Genomic DNA, 24,533 nt, shown 5'->3' on the forward strand with positions numbered 1-24,533 from the left:
CATATGATTGAGCTGACATTGTAATATGGAACATACTTTGTGTTTACTAGGAAACATTGAAAAATTAACCCCTTCAGAATTAGAAGCGATTTTCTTAACACTTGTGTATGATTTGAAATAGAAATTATGTCTTTTTTCTCTTTTTCTCCTCGCGCACCAAGATGGTACTACCGAGAAATACCACGAAATTCTGAACGTGAATGTGATAGCCACTGCGATTTGCACACGAGAAGCCACGAAGTCGATGAGAGAACGTAATGTCGAGGGGCACATAATTAATATAAACAGGTGATCAATCGTTATTTGACATATTGAATTAATGTGGTGCATGTCTTATGTTAATGACATTGTCAATTAATGAATTGCATCAATAATAACGAGCGATCAGAAAATCGCATGAAGTATGTCATTATATATATATATGCAGAGTTGGGAATATTATTTAAAAAAAAAATAATGCATTACTTTCATTTGTTAATAATTTTAAAAATAATTTGTTACCTTTACTGAGAAAGCAGTGGTGGTGTGTTTGTTACTTTTTCGTTACTTTTTTATAATACTAAAATAAAATACGTAATTGATTTTGAAATAAAATTTTTGTTTTTAAGCTTATATTATTATTTTTAGTGTAACCGGTTTACCTAAAAAGAACAAACTATTCAAAGCTGTAATAATCTTAGCACATCATGGAGATAACTAAAGTAACGGTTGGATTCATTACCGTTATAATAAAGAGAAAAAAGAATTATAGTGATAACGAAAATCATGAACGTAAACGATAACGGTAACGATAACGTTATCATGAAAAAGTAACTGTAACGATAACGGCAATAACAAGAAACGTGTTATTTCTCTCAACTCTGTATATAACGTGTCCTAGACACTCTTTCGCAACTTTTGCAGGAACATATAACAGATTGAGGTGAACATAAAAATCCTATACCGATTTGCGATATTCGCAATAAATCTTGAGATATTAGTTAAGGAAGATTGATAAATAATCACGCGCGATATAGTAGATGAGCTGTAATGGCGCTATTGCATCTTATACATTAGGTCAAACTGAACAAAAAAGTCCTTTACCATTTTGCAAATGGCCACATAGATTGTTAGATATTAATTAAAGAAGATTTGTGTATTATCGCGCCTAATCATATGACATTCATATGATTCCTTCATATTCCTGCATTAATAACTAAAAATCTACATGGTTATTTTAAATGATAAAGGGCCTTTGTTCAGGCCCTTTGTGTACTTCTAATGTACTTATGTACTGTAATTTAATTTAACAAGCACACAACAGCACACATCGTCGCTCACTTACTATCGCGCATGCTCATTCACTAATTTTCTTTAATTAATATGTCGAGAGTTATTGTGAATATCGCAAAACGGCGATATGGGACTTTTATGTTCATCTTGATCCGTTCCTACAAAAATTACGGAAGTCTGGGACACCCTGTATGTGTGTGTATATGTATGTATGTATAAGTGTTTTAAAAATTTGCGAAATTCTCGCAAACTTTATTATTCGTATTACCACACACTCGTTTTAACCGCGGTATATTCTCTGTTTTTATTTCCTAACGTTTTATTGAGACAAACACTGTTATTACCGAAGTTACATCTTGGCACACTGCATCAGATTTTATCTTGTTCCGGCTATATCTCTCGTGTGAAATCGTCGAAATGAAATCCACCTACATTACTTTTGCGTTTTTATTATTTGCAGCGTCGCCGGGCACGATATCGGCACAGCGAAATTCCCACTAAGCCTTTATCAGACGAGCAAATTTGCGATAACAGGAATGACACAAGTGTTGAGGAACGAAATCGATGCTGCAAAAGCACCGATTAAAATTACGGTGAGTTATTGCTCCGCGGTTATGTGTTTTGTTTCCTTCTCTCGACGCCCTGAGTTGCAGATAAAAAGATTGTAAACTGCATCGAAAGAGATCCAAATATAAACAATTGGATATAATAATCTCTCAATGTCCAGCTATCATATAAAGTCGTCTACACTATTCTCTTTTATACCGGAAATCTAGATATTGCGTCATATTACCCTAATTTTCCTCATATATATATATATATATATATATATATATATATATATATATATATATATATATATATAAAACAACGTGAAGATATACGAACTCTAATAATGTTATGCTGTCAAAACTGAAATTTTGCGATTAGAAAATTCCAGGGCTTCTTAAAAAATGACGATCTCTTCGTCGTATTGCTTCATTGTGACTGTGCGCTGTTTCTTTTAGAGCTTGTCGCCCGGCTTGGTGAAGACGGATATGCCCATGTTATTGGCAAATATCGATAATCTCTATAAAATTGCTCCGTACTTGCTGAGTAAGGATGTGGCCGACGCGGTCATGTATATCCTTGGCACACCACCACATGTGCAGGTACTTTCTCTAGCGTTATAATAAGATCAGTACGTAGTGACTGTTGACGTTCCACACACGCAAAGTCAACATATTTGTCTCATGTTCTCTCCTTACTATTTTGTCTTCTACTTCTATCCAAAAATTACATTCGAGTTGACTCTTGCATCTCTCTGTGAATTAACAATTATTTGTAAATACATACAGGAAAGATAAAATTATTACATTACTTTCAGGTCACGGAGCTGACTATCATCGGTAGTGCTCTCGATAAGGATTAACAAACATCCGACATTTTGAGATGACTTCTTCTGGCGGCAACTGTGAAATGTGATTCAACAAAAGTTATCTTTTATAACTAATAAACTTACTTTGTGCTTACTGCTAATATGTTAATAAAAGATAACATTCAGCAATAATATTTTATTACACATTGCAGAGATTTCATCTTGCATATTGTCGAGGATTTTATTTGGTTCTACCTGTAGCTTTAATATTTACATCATCATGTAACTTTCAACGTTAATATTGTATCCTCGGTTGTCTTACGAGGGAACTAACTATAGGGTTTCTCTTCGATCTTAAGCAGTTTTGAATATGTTATGGTCCAAGTTAAAATAAAGTAGCGAATTTGTTATTAGTGATCATAGATTTAGAAGGTAAATTCTTTACTATTAATGTGTATGTATAAAACAATCGGTAATAACGCTTTATTACTTATTATAGCAATTTCATCTTGCATATACTATATATTGCGGATTTTATTTTATTTTATCTATCTACATTTTTAAACATCATTTTTTCCTGTTAGGTCATTTTCATCTTTTACAATTTGAGAAGGAAAATGATCAGCTATAAAACGTAAAGGATCAGATAACTGACATTTACCAATTATAGATTTTTCAACGATACTTTCAATTAGTTGTAGTTTAAGTCCGAAAACGATAGATTTAGAAGATTTCTCATTTTGAGTAGAATATAAGCATTGAAGACAGCAAAATCAATCAAGCGAGAGACTACTTTTTGTGCTACTTTACAGATTTTCAAAGAAATTCAAAGAAACTCATTTGCATATCAACTTGCTCGGCAGTTCCTATAAAGTTGTTAGTCAATTATACATTTAGACTTTATATTTGTTCTGTTTGTTTTATGGTCTATTTTGTCAGTGTTTACAACTTCAGGTGCATGGCTATAAAATAAGCGAACGTGATTCTAAAATTCAAAAATAGCAAGTAATATAACTAGAATGAGATTGTAGTATGAGGTTGTATATATAACTAGAATGATCTTGATATATATATATATATATATATATATATATATATATATATATATGTATTCTTTTTATGACGTTGTTTCGACATCATGACATTATTAGAGTTCTTGGCACCGTGTATCTTCGCGCTGTCATACATATAAGGAAAAGTGGGGTGATATGACGCACAATTCGAAAAAGTGAAATAAATCATAATAAACGAATAGCATTAAAGAAAACGAATATATGTATCTAATATCCTTATAATATATAGTTTTAATAAATAATATGAAACTAAGTTCCAAACTACAAACATGAAAAAATTAAGGAAATAAAAATCGTTGCTTTTGCGGCATATCATCCACCTAGGAGGGTGATATGACGCTTAAGGCTGGGAGATATAACGCATTAAATTGGCTTATAAGAAATTACATGTTTATATCTTGTAACATATGTCTTTTATTTTTTTTGTCAAAAAACTGATTAATATTTATTATTCTATAAAAAATTTATTGTCTTTAATATCTAGTATGCGTGCGCATTCCCGCATGCGTTGACACTGCGTCGCGTAGCGTTTACTTTTCGCGTGCCGCTATGTCGGTAATAGCGGTCGCGTTAATCGGCATTGTTACATTTTCTGGGGTAACAATTAGGAATAATTGTTGAGTCAAATTATTTGTCTTCATTTTACTAAGTGTGAAAAATAACATATACTATCTGTCTCATATAGAATTTTGCATATTACTTTTTTCATATCACTCTTGTATGAAAAACGCCTCATTTGTTAAGAGAAAAAGGACGCATGCACTTAAATACAAGATAAGATATCTTAGCTCTAATATAATCTTCTTTCTATCCATTTTCTTCAGTTATAGTGCAATTCACGATTAAAAGAAGGAATACTATTGCTATGAAATTTTTAGCATGATCCAACGAAATTTCGTGACTCTTGTAGTGTGCCATATTAACAAAAAGAATCGTAAATCACTCAAAAACTGAGATTTAAATACAAACGATTTGATATAATAATCTCTCAATGTCTATTATATAACGTCGTCCATACTATTCCTTTCTATACCGGAAATCTAGATATTGCGTCATATCACCCTACTTTTTCTTATATATATTTTTTCTTTTATATATATATATATATATATATATATATATATATATATATATATATGATAATGTTAATTGATATGATATCAGGTGTAATAAGATTATTATATCCTCCGTTTATATGTTTTAAACAAACGCGTTATCATCAACGTGTTATCATAATGTAAATAAACGTAGTAACGATATCGAGTGTTTTCTTGAATTTAGTTTTAATGATTTATAGATCACTCCTATCACGACGATATATTTTTACATTACATACGTGATCTACATATATGATTAGAAAGTTTGAGTGATTCTATGTGAGATGTGAAAGCTGTTACGCGGGTCTATGTATTACAACTTTGATTTTATTCATTGCAAAAAGTTTTATGTTTTCGTAAAACAAAAGTATGCCTCGATAATGTTACTAAATAATATTATAAGAAAATATAATTATATATTATATATTATAATTATATAATTATAAAAATAATTATATAATTATATAATTATATATTATAATATTATAAGAAAATTATAATTATTGCTTCGGCTGCATATGGAGACAATAAGCAAGCGACAACGTGAATAAATGTGAATGAATAAGTAATAAATAAGTACAAAAATGAAAACTACATTTGTCTTTTTTTGCGAAAGAAACGAAGCAAAAACGAGCATATCTCTAAAGAACTTTTTTTCTTAGTTTATCGATTCCCTACATGTTGCCGAAGTTTTGACATTTAAATTCAGAACACCCTGTATAATGAAAGTATTTGCTGTAAAATACGCAGCATTGAGGAAATTACTTTTTAGCGGTAACGAGCAACGTATCACATTAAATTCAATGTCGTTAACGTTATCTATATCAGAAATAATTCGTTATTTCTCTCTCGTAGTTCAAATAGTGTTGAGTAATCGTTGCTTTCTTCACCGAGTTTGTTTCTTTACGAAGTAACACTTATATTTATCATCTTTAATTAACAAAACTTTAATTGCTTCACCGTTGTTGATGAAAAAAATAACGCAGTTACTAAATCGTGAAAAGAGAATAATTTATAAAATGATTAGGAAAAGCAGATATTGAAATAATATAGATGTAAATATGTGCATCCACTGTTCACCATTATTTATTTAAAGATGGATCAACGGAGAATCATCGCGCGATTATGGAAGTGAATGTGATCGCGATGGCGATTTGTTCACGGGAGTTGGTGCGTTCCGTCAAAAAGCGTAAATTATACATTAATTTTAAGTTTCATATTTCAAAATTCTTCAAAATATCAGCGCTACAAAAATCGATATCGTAGTATCTAAATGGAATATAGTAAAAAACAGTCATAAAAAACGTTCAAAGTAAAATACAAAGATATTCTTAAGATATATTAAAACATGCAAGTAACACCGTAGCCGTTATCGTTTGCTTCTAGATAAAAATGGGAAGCTTCTTCAAAGTTTATGTCTCTATTTTTTTAATCAATGTGCAATACTAATTTTTTACAATTACAGATGTTACAGATTTACAAAAGTATGAGGAAAAAATCTCTTAGATACTATTAATATGCTTAGTAGGTATGCAAAAAGAAAGATTCCTCTGCCGCGACTAATCACAGTTGGCTGAAAATACATTTGTGACCGTAATGAAATATTTACTGTCGTAACCAATATTTTTACCACTGTTGCTCTTACATCATTTTCACAACTAAAGATATATCTACTAATAGCTATACTTTTAAGTATCTATACAGGGTGTTCCGTAAGTCGAGGTCAATCGCTCGGGAGATGAATGGGGAATCAAAAACAAGAAAGAAAGTGGATACAAACATAGATCAAAAAATGCGTTATTTTCGAGTTATTGCCATTTTTATGTTAAAATTTGAAATTGCTTTGCCTTCGAATTTTTTTGTCAAAATTGAAACATAAGATGGTTTTTATGAGTTTCAAAACATAACTAAAGTTTGTTTGGTTGTTTGGAGTCACTAAATACCACAGGAGTGACGAACTGTGGGGTCTTGATCTCTGCCAAGAGATGCTAAGCAGGCTGTACCTCCACGCGGTGCATCCTGGGTAGTGTTAAAGCAACTCGCAACTTTTATTTGACTTTAGTTGTGTTTTGAAACTCATAAAAACCATCTTATGTTTCAATTTTGACAAAAAAATTCGAAGACAAAGCAATTTCAAATTTTAACATAACAATGGCGATAACTCGAAAACAACGCATTTTTTGACCTATGTATCAACTTTCTTTCTTGTTTTTGGTTCTCCATTCATCTCCCAAGCAATTGACTTCAACTTATGGAACACCCTATATATTCACTATATATTCACTAGATTATCACATATAGATTCTTACAGTTACTGCCGCAGAAAATTTTTTTTTATGTATCATAAACTTCAAGAACATCAGTTCAGTAGACATCGAGTCGTGCGCGGTACCGATTTCGAAAATGTACTTTTGAGAAAAATGTAATCCAAAAAAGCATAATATAATTACTAAGAAGTTTTAAAATATGCCACGCTATAAATGTTCTGACTTGGCAAATAAAATACAAATAAACCATTTGTATTTTTGTATTTATATTTGTATTTTAATTTACAACAATCTTTCTCGTAAAAAAATTCATAAAACAAAACAAATATCGAATTGTTAATGACCTTCAATTCTAACATTTGAATTGTCTTTTATTTTTTCAGAGAAGCATGACAAAACGATACACATTAATGCTACAAAGCTCATAAAAATGAAACTAATCGTTGTCCTTGCACTTCATTCACAGTATTCTGGGTCATTCTGTGACATCATTCTCTATGCCGGTCAGTCTGTACTGCGTCAGTAAATATGCTGTCACCAAAATGACTTTAACTTTGCGCAATGAAATATTAAAAAAAACAGCTCAACATTAAAGTCACGGTACGTAAAGTACTAAGCATATTAAATTTTCTACTGCAAATCGGTCATCGATATGTCGATCTAAGGAACAAAATAGTATCCACACATCGAGAAAAATCGCCTCGATACTTTAGTGTATTCAAAATTCAGTTTATTATATTCAATGGGAAGAATCCATCAATCAAGTAAGCGTCTCCGTTGTTTACGACTCTTTGCCGACTTTCCGGCAACGTTAATATATCTCTATCATAAAAGGCGATCGGTTTACCATCGAGGATAATAGAAAATCGTACTAAATCGTACGACTATTACTAAACGTTTTAACTCAATAGATATTTCTCTTAGATGATAAGATCATGATTTTTTCCTTTGGCAATGTGACTGACACAAGTGATGTCAGGTCAGGATGTCAAGGTAGTGATTAAGGCAGATAAGAAATATAAAATAGGGCAACTTATTAAGATGACTGAATATTGAATCTTTTGGGAGAACACAGAGCATTAGTCCTGGCGCGGTGGATACACAACTATTAGTGGATATGGATATTAATGTGATGGCAAAATCGAATGCACTACGGGACAAGGATGTTGCGGATGAAGTGATCTACGTATTGAGCGCGCTGCCTAACGTAGTGGTACGACTATTTTGAAAATAATTATACAACTTTCATGATTCTTATGAATTCGAATGTTGAAAATACTTCATTGAACGTAACTATTTCTCTTTTAAAATCTCTTTTACGCATTAAATATCTTAATACACTTGTTTGCTCATTGCAATTCATGAAATTACAATATTAAACACAAATGTACTAATCGTATCTTTGCATTACATGTCGAAGCGAAGTAATTCACTTTCCACATCAATGTTCGCCAATATAAATTGATAAAATATAATTCGACTTCAACCATAGATCAGAGACAAATATTGTTTTAATTGTTGTTTTGAGGTTGAAAAGCGGAAACTATTATTAGTTTAAATTAAATATCACTCTCCACCGTACACATTTAAAATTTGCGATTTATTTGTTTCAGATAAGCGAATTAATGGAACCTTGGAAAATTAATAATACGACAAAATAACTATACATTGAAGAACGTTTAAAGTATCATATATTTCTGTTGCTTTTTTAAATGTTAACCAAAACTCTCTACAATACAAGACCTTTCTACAATACAAGACTCTACAATACCTAACAAATTCAAATGAGAAAAAAATTATTACTGTAAATAAATAATATTTTTAAATTTTATTGATATTTACTATATAAATTAAATTATATTTGCAGTTAACATACAATACATGGTTATAATCTATTAGAATCGTTGTGATTATTCATTTTTGTTATGCATATGCAAACAAATATAGATTTGTATCATATTACTATTATTATTATTATTATATATTACTATTATTATTATATATTACTATTATTATTATGTTACTATTATTATTATATTAAGAAAAATTATACAATAAAAAATTAACAAACGAATATTTCTGATCAAAATACTGAATTTTTGTATCCGATCAGGAAACATCCGATGAGAAATATTCATCATTTTTTGATCGGTTTATCTGATGAAACGTCATTATGATCGAAAATATCCGATTAAATTTAATCGGATGTCCTGATCGGATATAAAAATTTAACAGAATTTGATCGGAAATATCTGTTTGTCAAATTTTTTCAGTATAGGTAATAGTTGAAAACATATCGTTGAAATATATTGCTGTTTCATTGAAAAATTAACAATTATATTGCACAGATATGTTGGCATAATAAAAATGACCGTCAGTTGCTTTATGTGTTATGTCGTTAAAAGAGTAAGGTTATTATGTATACTTGTGTGCACGTATTTTGATTAATTGCATTATCATCAACGTTATATAATGACGTAGATAATGAGAAGGATATTGAGTGCTTTATACGTTTTTTCAAGGCACGTTTTTTCAAGGTATATCACAAGAATTCTGACTCGGCAAATTTGAAGTTAATTGCCAAGCAACTTGTATTCACACAAACTCGAACATACTTGCGTGTATTCTTAAAACACGAGGTGAAGACTCAAGAATGACTGACGCTTAATTAATATTGCACTTATTATTCGATATTGCTCGTTAACGGTACACAGTATCAAAAAATTGTAATATATTTTTCGGACTTCTTTCATCAATAACTTTCTAACAAACAATGAGCGACGGCTAAAATCTTCAGAAGGTCACTCAGAAGGGTGACCTCTATGACATATGTCAAGATCAAGCTGATCGGAAGTGGCGCCCTTTTTCTACACCTTAACCTGTTCCTGTAGTGTTATATTGAAATTCAAAATATTACTATTTGATAGGTTCAGGCAGAATTGCGCGGCGTTTTTTTGTGTCCCAGAATCCCAGGTAAAAGAATGAACTTGCGTCTTCGAAGTAAGAAGAAGGTTGAGAAACTTGGGCGTAAAGGAAAAATAACAGACAAAATTAACAGACATTAATAAAAGATCTAATAATGCACTATGGTTTGGCTATTCGTAGAAATTTCCGTTCCGTTAAAGAGATGAAGATTATTTATAGATGAGTATTATGAGTTACATTCTATCACAGATGTTCTACAGATGAAAAACCACAGCACATGTATTGTCCTTCGGGAGCAGACAGCTGGTGCAAGTGGCGTCGCACTGAAGTCGTCAATAATCTTATTGAACTTCCACGATTCGCTACTTCATGAAGATATCCAAAGTCTATTTATGGGGATTTATTGTCTGAAGGTTTGCTAGAACAGTGCTTGGACAGACACAGAGCTGAAACAATAACGAAAGTTTTAACGCGATTATCTGACGTTTCGCGCCAAAATACCTTCACAATGTTTAGAAGTTATTGAATCATTTCACATTTGATCGCAGGAATCTTCAATAAAGGCTAAATTGCTATTTTTGAAAGTATGGTAACGATGGGAATCGTCATTGACCGGCAGTATAAATTGTTCGCTGATTATACGGATGAAGAGACTCGCACATGCGAAAGTATAAGGCGTTTAACTAATAAGGCGTTTAACTAATAAGAAAAGCTTGTATGGTCGTCCAAAGATGCGTAGAGGAACTCCACGACTCTTATGAGGAAATAGAAAGATTATTATACGAATTAGGATTAGCCAAAAACATATTATAAGTATAACAAAATAGTAGTCAAAGCTTTAAACGAGTTTTTCTCGAAACAGTATTTTGCAAGTTCGTTGACATCAAAACTCAAAAACTTATAGTCAAATTGGTTTCTGCTTGTAGATATTTCTAAATAATAGTTATATCTTCTATGTAAACCTTTAAAACCAATAAAAAGTTAATAAAAAACTATCTTTTTTTAAGAAAAGTGTAAAAGATAAGACGAAAAAACGAACTTTTTTTCTCAAACAAGACTTTTTCCAGGAAATCGTATACTTTTTTGTCTGGATTGAGTTTCACATAGAAGCGACATTAATTACACGACATTAATAAATAAGAATATATTTGACATTTGTGTTGCAGATTTCTCAAACGAGCACTATATTGAAATTATCCAGTAAAATATTAACAGACGGATTTTCGACAAAATACCGATAAATTTTTGTATCCAATCATCTGATTAACTTTAATCGGATACTTCATAATTGCATTTTATTAGATAAACCGATAAAAAAAATTATAAACTGCTATTTCTCATTGGATGTTTTATGATTGGATACCAAAATTTATCAGTATTTTAATCAGAAATATAAATATAATATAAATATAATCGTATGTTTTTATCATTTAATTTCTCTCAATATACGAAGTCAACAGCGAATCAAGATTAAGTGTGATGCTTCATGTGATGCAGTATATACTCGGCCAAATATAAAATTTCTAAAAATACTCTATTTTTAAGCGCGCGCTCTGGACCAGAATCCCTTTTTGCGTATCTAATTCATTTTTCTTCGTTTCATATTTCCCAATATAAATAGCTCTCACTATGTAAAATCTTCATTTTATATTTCCCGTTTTGTGATTGAGTCTAATCTAAAATTACAAGCAATTACCTTGTATGTCAACCAAAATATTTACTATCTTTATTAGTCCATAAATCGATATAAATAAACCATTTGCATAAATGTTATAAGTAACACTACCACATATCAACTAATAGCTAGCTTTATAACTAGCTTGATGACTTGCAGTATGAGTTATCAGAGATTTGCGTGACAGAAATTGGTATGACATCACTACTACCAGTCACCTCTCAATCGACAGGATCAGACGCCAATGGGAACAAGAAGGTTGGATGGGAGGCGAGCTATAAGTGCTCACACTAAACTACGAGATCGACAGTGCTGTATTACGACTTCGCCGCGATGGATCGTTGGGCAGGAAAAGTCGCGTTAGTCACCGGCGCCAGTGTCGGGATTGGTGCACAGATCTCGAAAGCGCTCGCAGAAAAGGGCATGAAGGTAATTGCCGTCGCTAGACGCTTGGACAAATTGGAGGAATTAGCAGCAAGTATCAAGCGCGAGTTCAAGACCGATATATACACGATGGTGTGCGACGTTCGCAAGGAAGAGGACATTCTCAAGGTATTCAAATGGGCGAACGATAAACTTGGTGGTGTTGATGTACTCATCAATAACGCCGGTGTACTTAAGAACGAGCCGATCATAGGTAAGACTCGAAACTTGTTTCAATCGCCAGATAATAATAGCACTCACGAGATATGTGAAACGTAATTTTGAAAGTTATTTTTAAGAGTACCCGAGTCAAAATTTTTTACTCTACTTATGCTCCATTTAATGCGTATTTTGGCACTCTGCAATCAACCTTCCTTGATTCTATATAACCTACCAGCTTTGCAAGTTCTTTTTTAGAATCTACAAGTGGAATTTGGTGCGTTTTCTGCGTTTTTCTTTAAAGACATTAAGTAGGATCCCATGTGTGTGTATGTATGCACTGATCATTTAAAATACATAGATTTAAGAAACTAGGGCTAAAATTTAAGAAACTAAGTCGAAAATAGGGCTAAAATTTCGACTCGGGTACCTTGTTAATAAGCCGTTAACAAGCCTACTAAAAAGGAATAACTTACAAAATGATAACAATGTTTTTTTTTCAATCTTGCTAAAGAATATCCGAAAGATTAAGAAAACCAGTATTAAGATAAAAAGTAGAATCGAGTTTGTGTGCGTCTATTAAGTCACATTACTTGTTATTATTTGTTGTAAGACGGGTCAACGGAGAACTATCGCATGATTATGGACGTGAATGTGATCGCTATCGCGATTTGTTCGCGAGAGTTCGTGCGTTCGATCAAGAAACGTAAAACGTGTGGTCATATCGTTAACATTAACAGGTATGTATTAACATAGTTACTTTGGCAGCCTCTCCTCACAGTAGAGATATGCGAACTATTCGAATTCGAATCAAGTGAAATTCGATTCGATTCAAATTCGAATCTCTAGAATTCGAATCCGAATAATTCGAAAACTTCAAATCGAAAAGATTCAAATACAGATCGCACACATTAGCATTAACGAAGTACTATTAAAGATATCCAGCCTTACAGAAATTAGCATGACTTGCTATACATTAAGATTTTTTTCAAAAATATTAAAAGAAGATAATGGTTTCTAGATAAACTCTTACCGACAATTGTCGGACCGATATGTATTGTTGTGCAGCTTTCAAGGCTGGAACTGAAATATATTATATATTTCTTACCTTAAAATGAATTGATATCGTATAATCAATATTATCTCTCTCATACTGAAGTCACTATTTTCATGTTGAATTCAATGATTATGTTAAGTAAAAATTCTTTCAACGATTCGATATGATTTCATTCGATTTGATTCGGATGAAATTTCATCAATTCGATTCGATTCGACATTGAAAAACTTTGATTCGCACATCTCTACCTTACAGATTACCTCGCTTTTTCTGATGTAAATGTGTAACATAGAATTAGTTCGATAATATAGTCACGAAGCGAAACATTTTTCTGTCACACATATATGATGATGATACTGAAGATATTAAACGCAAAATTCCGTCAGACAATCTTGTTTGAAGCCACTTACGCCTTTGATATACGGTGCATTAAAATCCATTTGTCATGCAACTGTTGATTGCATAACATTGAAATTGGTTGCAACTGATCATGTATATTTATGACGTCTATTAAAAAGAAATATACGTTTAAATATCGAAAATAATATCTTCGGAAATTCAGAAATTTCTCTTTATGAAATGCGAAGTCCTTTAAAGTCGCTTTCTTTTTTATTGTGAAAAATATATAAAATTATACACTAATTTCAAGTTTTGTATCTTTAAATTTTTCAAAATATTCAAAATAATAATTTTCTAAAATAATCTTAAAAAGTCGGTATTACAGATATCACGCATCGACCTAGAAAATAGTTCATAGAAAACAAAGAATTTCTAAAAGAAAAATTTTCTAGGGATCTCCAAAGAGAGAAACTCAAATTTCTCCGTGCTAAGAATTGCGTAAGGTGTTTAAAAATAGTAAATAGGCATACGTGAAGTTCCAAGTGAATTCAACGCGTTTGCATTTCGCAATAACATGCTTGTTTTAATTTAAATGTAATAATAAGGAATTTCTGAATTTCCGAAGATATTATTTTCGATATTTAAACGTATATTTCTTTTTAATAGACGTCATAAATATACATGATCAGTTGCAACCAATTTCAATGTTATGCAATCAACAGTTGCATGACAAATGGATTTTAATGCACCGTATATCAAAGGCGTAAGTGGCTTCAAACAAGATTGTCTGACGGAATTTTGCGTTTAATATCTTCAGTATCATCATCATATATGTGTGACAGAAAAATGTTTCGCTTCGTGACTATATTATCGAACTAATTCTATGTTACACATTTACATCAGAAAAAGCGTAATAGTAAGGAAAAAAGGAATAATTTGAGTTCAAGCATAGACGTAATAGTGCTGTTGTACCATATAGGTAAAGCCTTCCTTATGTTAGGAAATAGAGAAATCTTTTATTGAACATAAAATATAATAAATCATCAAAGGTTTCGGCTCAATCGTGAATCCTCTTCAGTGATAATTACATAAAATTAAAATACTCAAGGGTTATACAGAACGAATTACAAAGCAATAGTATCATGACTTGGGTGAAATAAACAGACATCAATGTTTTTCTTGATATTACAATTGACAAAAGCGTTAAGAGAACAGTACTTTTACAGTAGTTAATTTGATCCAAAAATGATGATGTATCCGTCATAACTCTAACAATATAAAAAAAACAAAAAGCAAAAATATGTAAGATTGTAACATAAATAAATAAAAATAAATATTTGAAAAGATCATATAAATTACCTTAGATAAATGTAGGCTCATCTAGAAATGTGAAACGATCCTGTCAATGGTAATATCACCAAGTCAAAGTAATACGAATAATAACAACTTTATATACATTAGCATCAGATATTGTAGCGGCGACACGTGGAAGAGAAGGAAAACAAACAGAGAATCTATCATAACAAGGCCACAGTAGCTATCGTCCACATAATCTGTATCCTTATGTGAATTCAATCCATGCCTTTGGAATTTGATGTAAATCATCTCTGCAATCAGGCGTTTCAAGTAAAAACGTTCCTCATGCAGAACTTTGACATGTTTCCAATCAAAATCGTGGTCGTCCTTAATTCGATGTTCCTGTACGGCCGTCAACTCCACTATAGAATTCTTTGGGATTTTCCTATATTCGGCAATACGTGTGGAGAGTCTTCTGTTGGTTTGTCCAACATACGTAGCCTCACAATTACCGCATTCCACACACACACACAATTTATAAATCACATTATTATGGTAACCAAGAGGAAGCCCGTCTTTATGCACTCGTATCATTCCCAATAATTTATTAACGCAAGAATAAGCAACACTAGTACTATCATTTTTAATTTGTAATTCGTTCTGTATAAGTCTTGAATATTTTAATTTTATGTAATTATCATTGAAGAGAGTTCACGATTGAGCCGAAACGTTTGATGATTTATATTTTATGTTCAATAAAAGATTTCTCTATTTCCTAACATAAGGAAGGCTTTACCTATATAATACAATAGCACTATTACGTCTGTGCTTGAACTCAAATTAACCCTTTTTTCCTATTATTAAATTTATATCATTTTTTGAGTTCTTTATTTTTTCTCTAAGTAAATTTAAATTGTTCATATTTTACATAATCTTACATTGGCATGCATTCGTTGGAACAAGTGCAGTGTGTACGTGCGTGGTAGAGACAACGTAATAAAAAAAATTTGCAATAATAATCAATAAAGAATGAAAGCTTCATTTATAAGACTCGACTTTTTGACAATATTATCGCGACGTATTTATTTTTAGAAGCTTATTTGCTCAAACTAAAATGCTTAAAATTACATGAAAATTTAACGTAACATTTCTTGCAATAAAACATATTCGTAGTTAAAGTTTCTCGTTAATAAATGTTATATATTTGGAAACGCGGCGTAGAAATATTCACTATACTGTTTTCGTGTAATTGGTCGATTGAAAGTCAGAACAATATTTCATGCTTTGTCATGTATAGTTCATGTTCATGAATAGTATTGTACTGAGTGAAGGCAAGATAGTATCATGAAATCAGTTTCTAATTAACACTTATTATTTAGATAACGAAATAAATATATAAAAACATAATTTTATTCAACAAATAATCGGATGCATTTAAGTAGCTTCCTTGATGCATCATTGTAATACTTTAGGTTCTCTGAAAATATATATCTGATAAATTAACTCTCTCTCTCTCTCTCTCTCTCTCTCTCTCTCTCTTTCTCACTCTTTAAATTGATCTTCGCGTATGATATTTCACTTCATAGCACGATACAAATAAATCAGGCATTTTAACTTACGACAAATTTCTTTCTCAGAAATCTATTGAGCGAAACAGGTGCCGGAGATTATAAATAAGTCTTGATCCTCTAAAGGGATCTTTCTTCTATCTTTTATCTGTTCAAGAAGCATAATATAATTCGCGATTCTTATACGTCAATATTACATAACTTTGCATGCATATGATGCACCAACTTATCTTTTAAAGTTAATTATCGTGATCTTTGCACTTGATTCACAGTCTTGCAGGCCATTTCGCGGAATCAATCCTTTTACCGCTAAGTGTGTACTGCGCCAGTAAATATGCTGTCACCGGTATGAGCCATAGTTTGCGCAATGAAATAGCGAACGAGCAGCTCAAGATAAAAGTCACGGTACGTAAAGCATATTAAACTTTCTATTAAACTTTCTATTGCGTATTAATATAGCATATTAAACTTTCTATTATGAATCGATAATCGATCTGTTTAAGAAACAAAACAATATCCAAATCGAATCAGTACGAAAGATTGCTTCGATGTTTTAGTCAAACTTTATTTTATTATATTAAATTATCTATCAACCCAATAAACGCAATTGTTTTCCATGACCCTTCGCCGATTTTCCGGCAACGTTAATATGTCTCTATCATAAAAGACGATCTGCTTATCGTCGAGGAAAACAGAAAATCGTACTAAACCCAATAAATATTTCTCTTAGCCGATAAGATCATGACTTCTTCCTTTGGCAATGTAACTTACACAATTGATGTTAAATTAGGATGCCAAGGCAGTGAACAGTGCCAAAGCTTCGCGATAAGAAAATATAAAATAGGGCAACTTGACTGAGAAAAATTATTCGATAACAATTTAACAAACAGACATTTCCAATCAAAATATCGATGAATTTTTGTATTCGATCAAAAAATATCCGATGAGAAATATCGGTTCATAATTGATTGATTTATCTGATAAAATGCTATTATGATCGGAAATATTTGATTAAATTTAATCGGTTATAAAAATTCATCTATATTTTTGTCGGAAATATCCGTTTGTTAATTTTTTAACGGATAATTTCTCTCAGTGCTATTAAAATGACCATGTTATTAATATTGAATCTTTTGGGGAAACACAGAGCCTCAGCCCTGGCGCAGTGGATACAGATATGTTAAGGGATAACTCCGGCTTAACATCGAGTATGATGGAGAAAATGGGTGTACTACGGGACAAGGATATTGCGGATGGAGTGATTTACGTACTAAGCGCGCCGCCTAACGTAGTGGTATGACTATTTAAAAATAATTATACAATTTTTATGATTCTCATAAACTCGAATGTTGAAAACATTTTACTGCACGCAACTATGGATGTTTCTTCTGTAGAATCTACTGCACGTGTTGAATATAAACTCTTTAATAAACTCTTGTTTCGTTATTGCAATTGCTTATCAAGTTACAAGGTTTATTAAGTTAAATGTTGGGTTAAACGTTTATCAAGTTACGCGAGAGTTCGTACGAGTTGCATCTTCGCATTACACGTCGAAGCAAATTAATTCACTTCCCATATTAATGTTTGCTGATATAAATTGATAAAATATAATTTGACTTTAATCGGGAAGCAGAGGTCTTAAATTATAAATATTATTTTAATTGTTGTTTCAAGATCAAATAACGAGAATTGCTATCAGTTTAAATTAATCATCGCTCTGCCCTGGTTGCACTTAAAATTCGCTATTTATCTGTTTCAGATAAGCGAACTGACAATATGTCCTCAAGGGCGTCCACTCAGTGCATCCATGAGTCAATAATTCTTCATAAAATTAATTCGTCGTTATGTATTAATTTTTATCGTGTTTGCATTTTACGTATACTGCATAATCATAATCTATTAGAGTCGCTATAGTTATTGACTTTTATTATGCATATACGAACATGAACATGGATTTATTTCGAAAAGTAAAACAAACTTGTATTCGAAATTAATCATCGATTTTTATGTTACAGTAATTGATTCCTATCCACATTTTCTCATTATCTCGCCTAAGTGAACGATTAACATCAGTAAGTATGATGCAGACATCAATCTGGCTTAACAATGAATAACAAATGCGAAAATGTTGAGTTGAAATAAAAGGGAAACTTCTCGTTCAGTTAATTGCTTTAATGTTAGCTGTTAATAATAAGTTGTAAAAAAATTTGAGCCGGTCTCCGTGGGTCGTCACGGAATAGTTGATTAGATATAATGCAGGCATAGAACTCACGCTGTGTCTATGTAAATTTCTGCACTCTTGCAATTTCTGTCTTATCTGCACGATAAGAAGAATATGTTTATAAACAAGATAAGATAAGAAGAACATATTTGATTTTGATAAAAAATACGCGGTAAAATATTTTTTCAAAATTATATTAATCTAGCTAAACAATTTAATCTAGTCTAGAATTATGAATTTAAGGACGTATATATACACGTTTGCGGGAAAACAAATATGTGTAATTCAGTCAATTGTTTGCAGTATTAGCTTGTAAATATCAGAGCGCGTTTTTGGCAGATCCATCGCAAGTCAACTTTACAAATATATACGTAAACTCATCCAATTTATCGTGTGTCTCCTAACAATATCTCGGTAGACAGTGAAACCTGTCAGCGGAAGAAGTTATTTCGTTTTCCACTCTGAAAAATTACTTTGCCTACTTCTTGTTGATAGACGGATCAACAGAGAACTATGGCCGAACAATGGACGTGAATCCTGATCGCGCGATAGCAATTTGTTCACGCAAGCTGATACGATCTGTCAAAAAATGAGGGAAGCAACAGGTCATATCGTTAATATTAACATATTGAATTCAAAATAAACGGGGAATAAAATTGAAAGGAAGATAAAAGTATGATTTACCTGTTGCGCGATCTAGTCATCTCATGTAATTAAATTTGTGCAACCGAGAGACCGAGAAAATTTTGCATAATAAAATGCAATAATCTGAGAAATTATCTGACAATAATCGATTAAAATAATAGGTCAGTGGATTGTACAATTAAGAACATGCTGATCAATATCAACATCCTTTTGTAAAATTGGCAATTCGAGTCAATGACATCTCCTCTCTAAGATGTCGAAATCGTATCGAAACGTTGAAGTTTCTTTTTTGCGATGCTAATTGGCTCGTTGCCGCATCGCGATTTGATTCACGTTTGTTGTTTGCGACTGTTAAATTATCACACGTGAGTGTTGACAGTTCTGCAAGAAATGCTGACTGTCGATAATGTCACTCTTATCATTTAACTTTACTACTTATTGACTTTAATATCTCTATTTTTTCCTGTTTTCTTATAAATTCGTGAAGAAATTATATAGATTATCAACAATTTATATAGAATAAATATCAGGTAATTAAAACTCATCATAGACAATAGATGGTCACATGAAAACCAAAAAAAAATTTTTATACTCTGTCGGTAAATAAAAAAATTTTTGTTGGTTTCATGCAACTATTTAGTATCAGCCATTTATTAACATTTGTACTTTTACCCTGTAGAGGAATTTTCAATTTGATGTATCCAATTAGAAGAAATGAGAAAATTACGAAACTATATTATGTCGGTATTCAACATCGCTTTAATTGCAAATTAATTATCGAGAAGCACGACACGTTGGGCCAATGGCGCAGGGTTTGTTTTTTCGCTGTTACCTCAATATCGAGATATTACGAGTGCGTTTCGACGTAGGAACACCTAGCTGATTACAAAAGCGGACATTATGGTTAATTAAACGAGCCTCTCGAGTCTCTCGAGTGGCCGCTGATGCAAATGAAAGTGATGGCGCTTAAGTAATCGAGTATTTTTATTTCTCTGTAGATTTACGCAGAGTACAATGCTAATCATACACGACGTGTCTTTTGTAATATATTAATATATCTCTCGTTACGTTTACATTTCATTACATCACATCGAACGGACATGGTGCTGGAGTTGTCGGTTATGTACACACCCTTGTATTAAATTGTGCTGGAAAATCAAACTGAGAATTTATACAGTCATCGATCCGTGTGTGGGTATACACATTTATAGAAACGATTAGCGTTAGCCAACGGCGTAAATGGCGGACACGCCACGTCCGCCGGGACTTAATGAGCGAGAGTCTGTGACGAGCTTCTCACGGATACAACATACGAACATACCAGGTCGAAGTGAAGGTAGGATTTAAAGGTGGCTTTTATCGTGTGTACTTAGCTTAAGAATTAACAGTATTGGTCGAGTATTGTTGCCTGAAGATTCCCATTTGTCGGATCGTTCGATTAATTGCTTACTTGTACCAACGTGTGTGAAGGTGCTTCGGATCAAGCGTAATAACGCGTGCACGCGGCTAATAAAAATCTCTGCGCCGCTTTACCCCTCCCTCCACCCCATCTCCTCTCTTCTCTTTCCTTCTCTTATATATCTTTTTCGTTTTCTCTTTAGATTTAAATCGTGGTCTCTCGTGAGCGTATATCGTATATAAGGAAAGGCCAGTGTTATAATTTAAAGAGAGCTCTCTAGACGATAAAGTGACCGAGCCACGTGAACAAACGCGCGACCAACGATACCGTAGATTCAGTCCCGGGCTCTTCCGAGGGCTACTTACACCGCTCGAAATCGAAGGGCAAGCATCTCCATAGCATTTACATAGCATTACGTGTCTCACGTACGCGTGAGACTCAAGGCATCGCGGGATGTCGCGGACCTCCTCGGACCAAAACCGTCCTCATTCACGTGGCCGGTCAAATATTCTCTTAGTACGATATCGTGGTTTGAATGTACTTTAATCCTATCACGCGCGTTTTGGCCCCTCGTCCGCTGCAGGAAGAAAAATTTCATTTCAACTAACGCTTGAATTCGACGAAAGAGCTAAGCTAGTTAGCCAAGCGACGTCTCCGTCGTCGCCGATGAAGCGCGATGCGTTTCCGCGTCTCTTTTCCTCTCTCTCTCTCTCTGTCTTTCCTTTTCTCTTCCTCTTTCTCCATTTGTTCCCCCGCGAAAACGGAAACTAAACTAATGTAATGTACAAGCTTGTTGATAACAGGTCGAAAGGTGCATTACATTCGAATGAAACGGGCGCGTTTCGTTAGCGTTAGAGACGAAGTATAAAACGAACTTGAATCGAGCGTAGCAGCTAGTTTTGGAGTTGTCCGAAACGATTCGGACGTTCTACACGCTATACATGTAAACTTTTGATTTGTCAATTAGTCACAGGCCACGCTACCTACGGTCGGTGCTAACGAAACGACGACAGGAGGCGGACAATCCGTACCGATTGTACTGATCACCTCGTACTAAAGAATCTCCGCGCTCGCTCGACATCAACGCGAACCTACGCGATTTCTCAATGAGGGGAACTCAAATAAATACAGGACGGATATGTTCGACCTCGAAACTAGAGAGATTACCCTATACATTCTCTATATCGATATATGTATATATATATATATGTATATATATATATAATACCTCTGTGATGATAAAACGTTTCATTCGAAAAATTCGCTAATTTCTGTGTGTATCTAGTTTACGCAATATTTATATAGCAATCTTTTCATAGAGCCTCACCTCGAATTATTGCCACGTGCGCGCAAAATCGGAGTCGACTTCGTTCGCGGATATTCTCGTTCGATTACTCACGTCATCGACACGTACGTGAGCAATTTCGAGAGAACGTAGTGGAAACGAGCGTGACAGAAAAATTCATGTTTCTCTCTAGTCACAATTTCAACGTTCGAATCGTCCCCCGTAGAACAATTTCGCTACTTCCTCCTCGTCGCCGTGCGGCGCAGCGTGCCGCAAAGTATTATATACAGCGCTACAAGTTGTCCAAATGAGAGATTTGCGGTAACAACGGCAATAAGAGGTAAGAAAAAGGTGAGATGCTCCGAAACTGTTGACGGCACGAAGGGCCGTCCCCGGCTCCCTGAATGCGTGTAATGGCGCATGATGACGCGCCGACACAAGTCGACAGGCGTCCGTCATCTCGCGCCCAAGATTTTACGCGCGTCACGACGCCAGCTCGTCCACGGATATGTTTAATTACAAGCTAAATCACGAACGCGCACGTCGCTACGCGCGCGTACCTTACGCGCGGCCGCAATATCACGAGAAGTCCAACAAAATAACGTTCTTTCTTTCTTCCTCTTTGTCTCCCTCTCTGCTCCTCCCTCTCTCTTTCTCTCTCCCTTTCTCTCCATATACACATATATATAAATATATGTACATATACACGGAATACAGCGTACGTCGATGAAACACTAGCTGTACCTTGTTGTTAATTTTTACATTACATACACACACATTAAAGCTGCACCAGTACGTACGTATATACGGATATACATCTATATACGACGGTATGTACAAGGACGCTTTGCTCCTAGTGAATTTCTTCTCGCGGCTAATTAACAAAGAGGTGAACGGTAGAGCTCCGGACTCCGAGCAGTCCGTCGAGCAGACTCGAAACGGAGACCGCGTCGGAAGTATCAGGTCGCGACCGTTCGCGTAAACTTACCTTTGTTTACGTGGCAAGAATGACGGGAGAAACACATTTGGTCAAGAACGTAATTACCTTGTGCAGTGTTTTTTCTGTTGTGCGGCGCCTGTGTTGGCGAAAGATCCTATTCCGATGTGAGAAAGTGTGAGATCACCTCCGACCCCGATAATTTCAAACTCATTTCGAAAAATAGACTCTTCCGTAAGGAGACTTGCTCGAATCGCGCGTAATATCCTTTGTATTGGAAGTTTGGTGTTACGGAGCTCGCATCATCTCTCTTCTTCTCTTTCTTGCTTACGCGGGCTTTCGAGAAGAAGAGATCGCTCAATTGCTTAAGATATACTACAGCTGGATAATTTTGAATTTCGCTCTTCGGGAAACACAACTAGATTATTCTGCTCGACGTAAACGAGCTCAGGTCGGCAGACCTCGCGCGGTGGATTGCGTGACATCCACTGACGTTGGAAGAAACTCTAGACGTTGGAAGGGAATTCGGCTTGAAATGATCTTCCGACGTGGAAACGTTCCGCGGGCGATATTAACAAGTCTCTCCATTTTGTCGCTCAACCGAGTTTGCTTGTGCTCCGAGGACGCTTTTATCCCTCTCCTTCTTATAAAATGTGCGTCTTCCGTGTGATACTCGTGATTTTAGGCTACTTTTACACCAATGATTCACATTCTATTTCTATCGAGTTCTCGCCGCGCGGCATAGAATGAGATTTGCTTGACCAGTTCATTTGTTCAGGAATAACTTAGAAAGATCTTCAAAAGGTATATACTTGAGAGACGCGCGAGGGACATCTCATTTCCAGAAAGAATGGTGAACATTGCGAACATAAAAGCGAATCTTGAGAAGCCTTTGATGAACGTTCAATCGGTATCGTAGTGTCATTGGGTTATGACATGTTCGACGATGGATCCTCTCAGAAAGCGCTACAGTAACTAAGGAGATCGAATAATCCTACGGATCACGCGCGAATAGTAAGAAAAAAAATACAATTGATACAAAGATACAAAGTATTTGTGAAGTATTCTACGGAAGCGGGGCAAGTATATGCGACTCGGCCCTTTGGTATGTGTGTGTGTGTGTGTGTGTGTGTGTGTGTGTGTGTGTGTGTCAATCTAAATAAACTATTCCTCAACATACTGGATCGTCGTTTCCGCTCGTCTAATGTACGACATACATCATATACGTCTATTTGTACTACCGAATGACGCTCGGCTCTCATTCGTAAGCGTAATAAGGTCCGTAAACCTGCACGCGGACACTGTCCGCGACGCGATCACGAGCTGCCCCGTAGCCTAAAATTACAGAGACTTTTGAAAAACACAACCGCCCGCTGTATCTTTCATTCCTTGACCGGTGCTGCCTGTGCTCCCCCGCCGTCTTCGTGATTACCGTTGCCCTTCTGTTCTTGCTCCTTTTGTGCTTTGGCTTCCGCATCTGCGGACAAAGCACGTCATCACGTGACGATTCACCGGTCTCGTTGAAGGGGAGCACTAAG

The 24,533-nt window shown here is 34.1% G+C and overlaps 3 protein-coding genes across 4 annotated transcripts in view; 2 read left to right on the plus strand and 1 right to left on the minus strand.

The window, feature by feature from the left end:
* Window positions 1–2,840, plus strand: part of LOC116851063 (farnesol dehydrogenase-like) — a 3,800-nt gene extending 960 nt beyond the window's left edge. The window contains exons 2-5 of the mRNA XM_032830091.1: window positions 162–288; window positions 1,733–1,865; window positions 2,280–2,423; window positions 2,639–2,840. Coding sequence (XP_032685982.1) covers window positions 162–288; window positions 1,733–1,865; window positions 2,280–2,423; window positions 2,639–2,683 — 449 coding nt within the window. The 3' untranslated portion in view covers window positions 2,684–2,840. The remainder of the gene's footprint in view (window positions 1–161; window positions 289–1,732; window positions 1,866–2,279; window positions 2,424–2,638) is intronic.
* A 9,159-nt stretch (window positions 2,841–11,999) lies between these two features.
* LOC116851062 (farnesol dehydrogenase-like) lies at window positions 12,000–19,114 on the plus strand. The gene is made up of 5 exons (XM_032830090.1): window positions 12,000–12,303; window positions 12,862–12,988; window positions 16,781–16,913; window positions 17,656–17,802; window positions 18,268–19,114. Exons 1-5 carry the CDS (start codon window positions 12,000–12,002, stop codon window positions 18,325–18,327), a joined length of 771 nt encoding a protein of 256 aa, XP_032685981.1. The 3' UTR covers window positions 18,328–19,114.
* Window positions 19,115–20,340: 1,226 nt separating this feature from the next.
* Window positions 20,341–24,533, minus strand: part of LOC116851055 (calcium/calmodulin-dependent 3',5'-cyclic nucleotide phosphodiesterase 1-like) — a 92,093-nt gene continuing 87,900 nt past the window's right edge. For both annotated transcript variants that reach the window (XM_032830077.1, XM_032830078.1), the window contains one exon: window positions 20,341–24,472. In XM_032830077.1, the coding sequence (XP_032685968.1) occupies window positions 24,378–24,472 (95 nt within the window). In that variant the 3' untranslated portion in view covers window positions 20,341–24,377. The remainder of the gene's footprint in view (window positions 24,473–24,533) is intronic.

The sequence above is a fragment of the Odontomachus brunneus genome, unplaced genomic scaffold (genome assembly GCF_010583005.1).
Source record: "Odontomachus brunneus isolate Ranch 3 - 2012 unplaced genomic scaffold, Obru_v1 Obru_scaffold_165, whole genome shotgun sequence".
In the NCBI taxonomy this organism is placed as follows: domain Eukaryota; kingdom Metazoa; phylum Arthropoda; class Insecta; order Hymenoptera; family Formicidae; genus Odontomachus; species Odontomachus brunneus.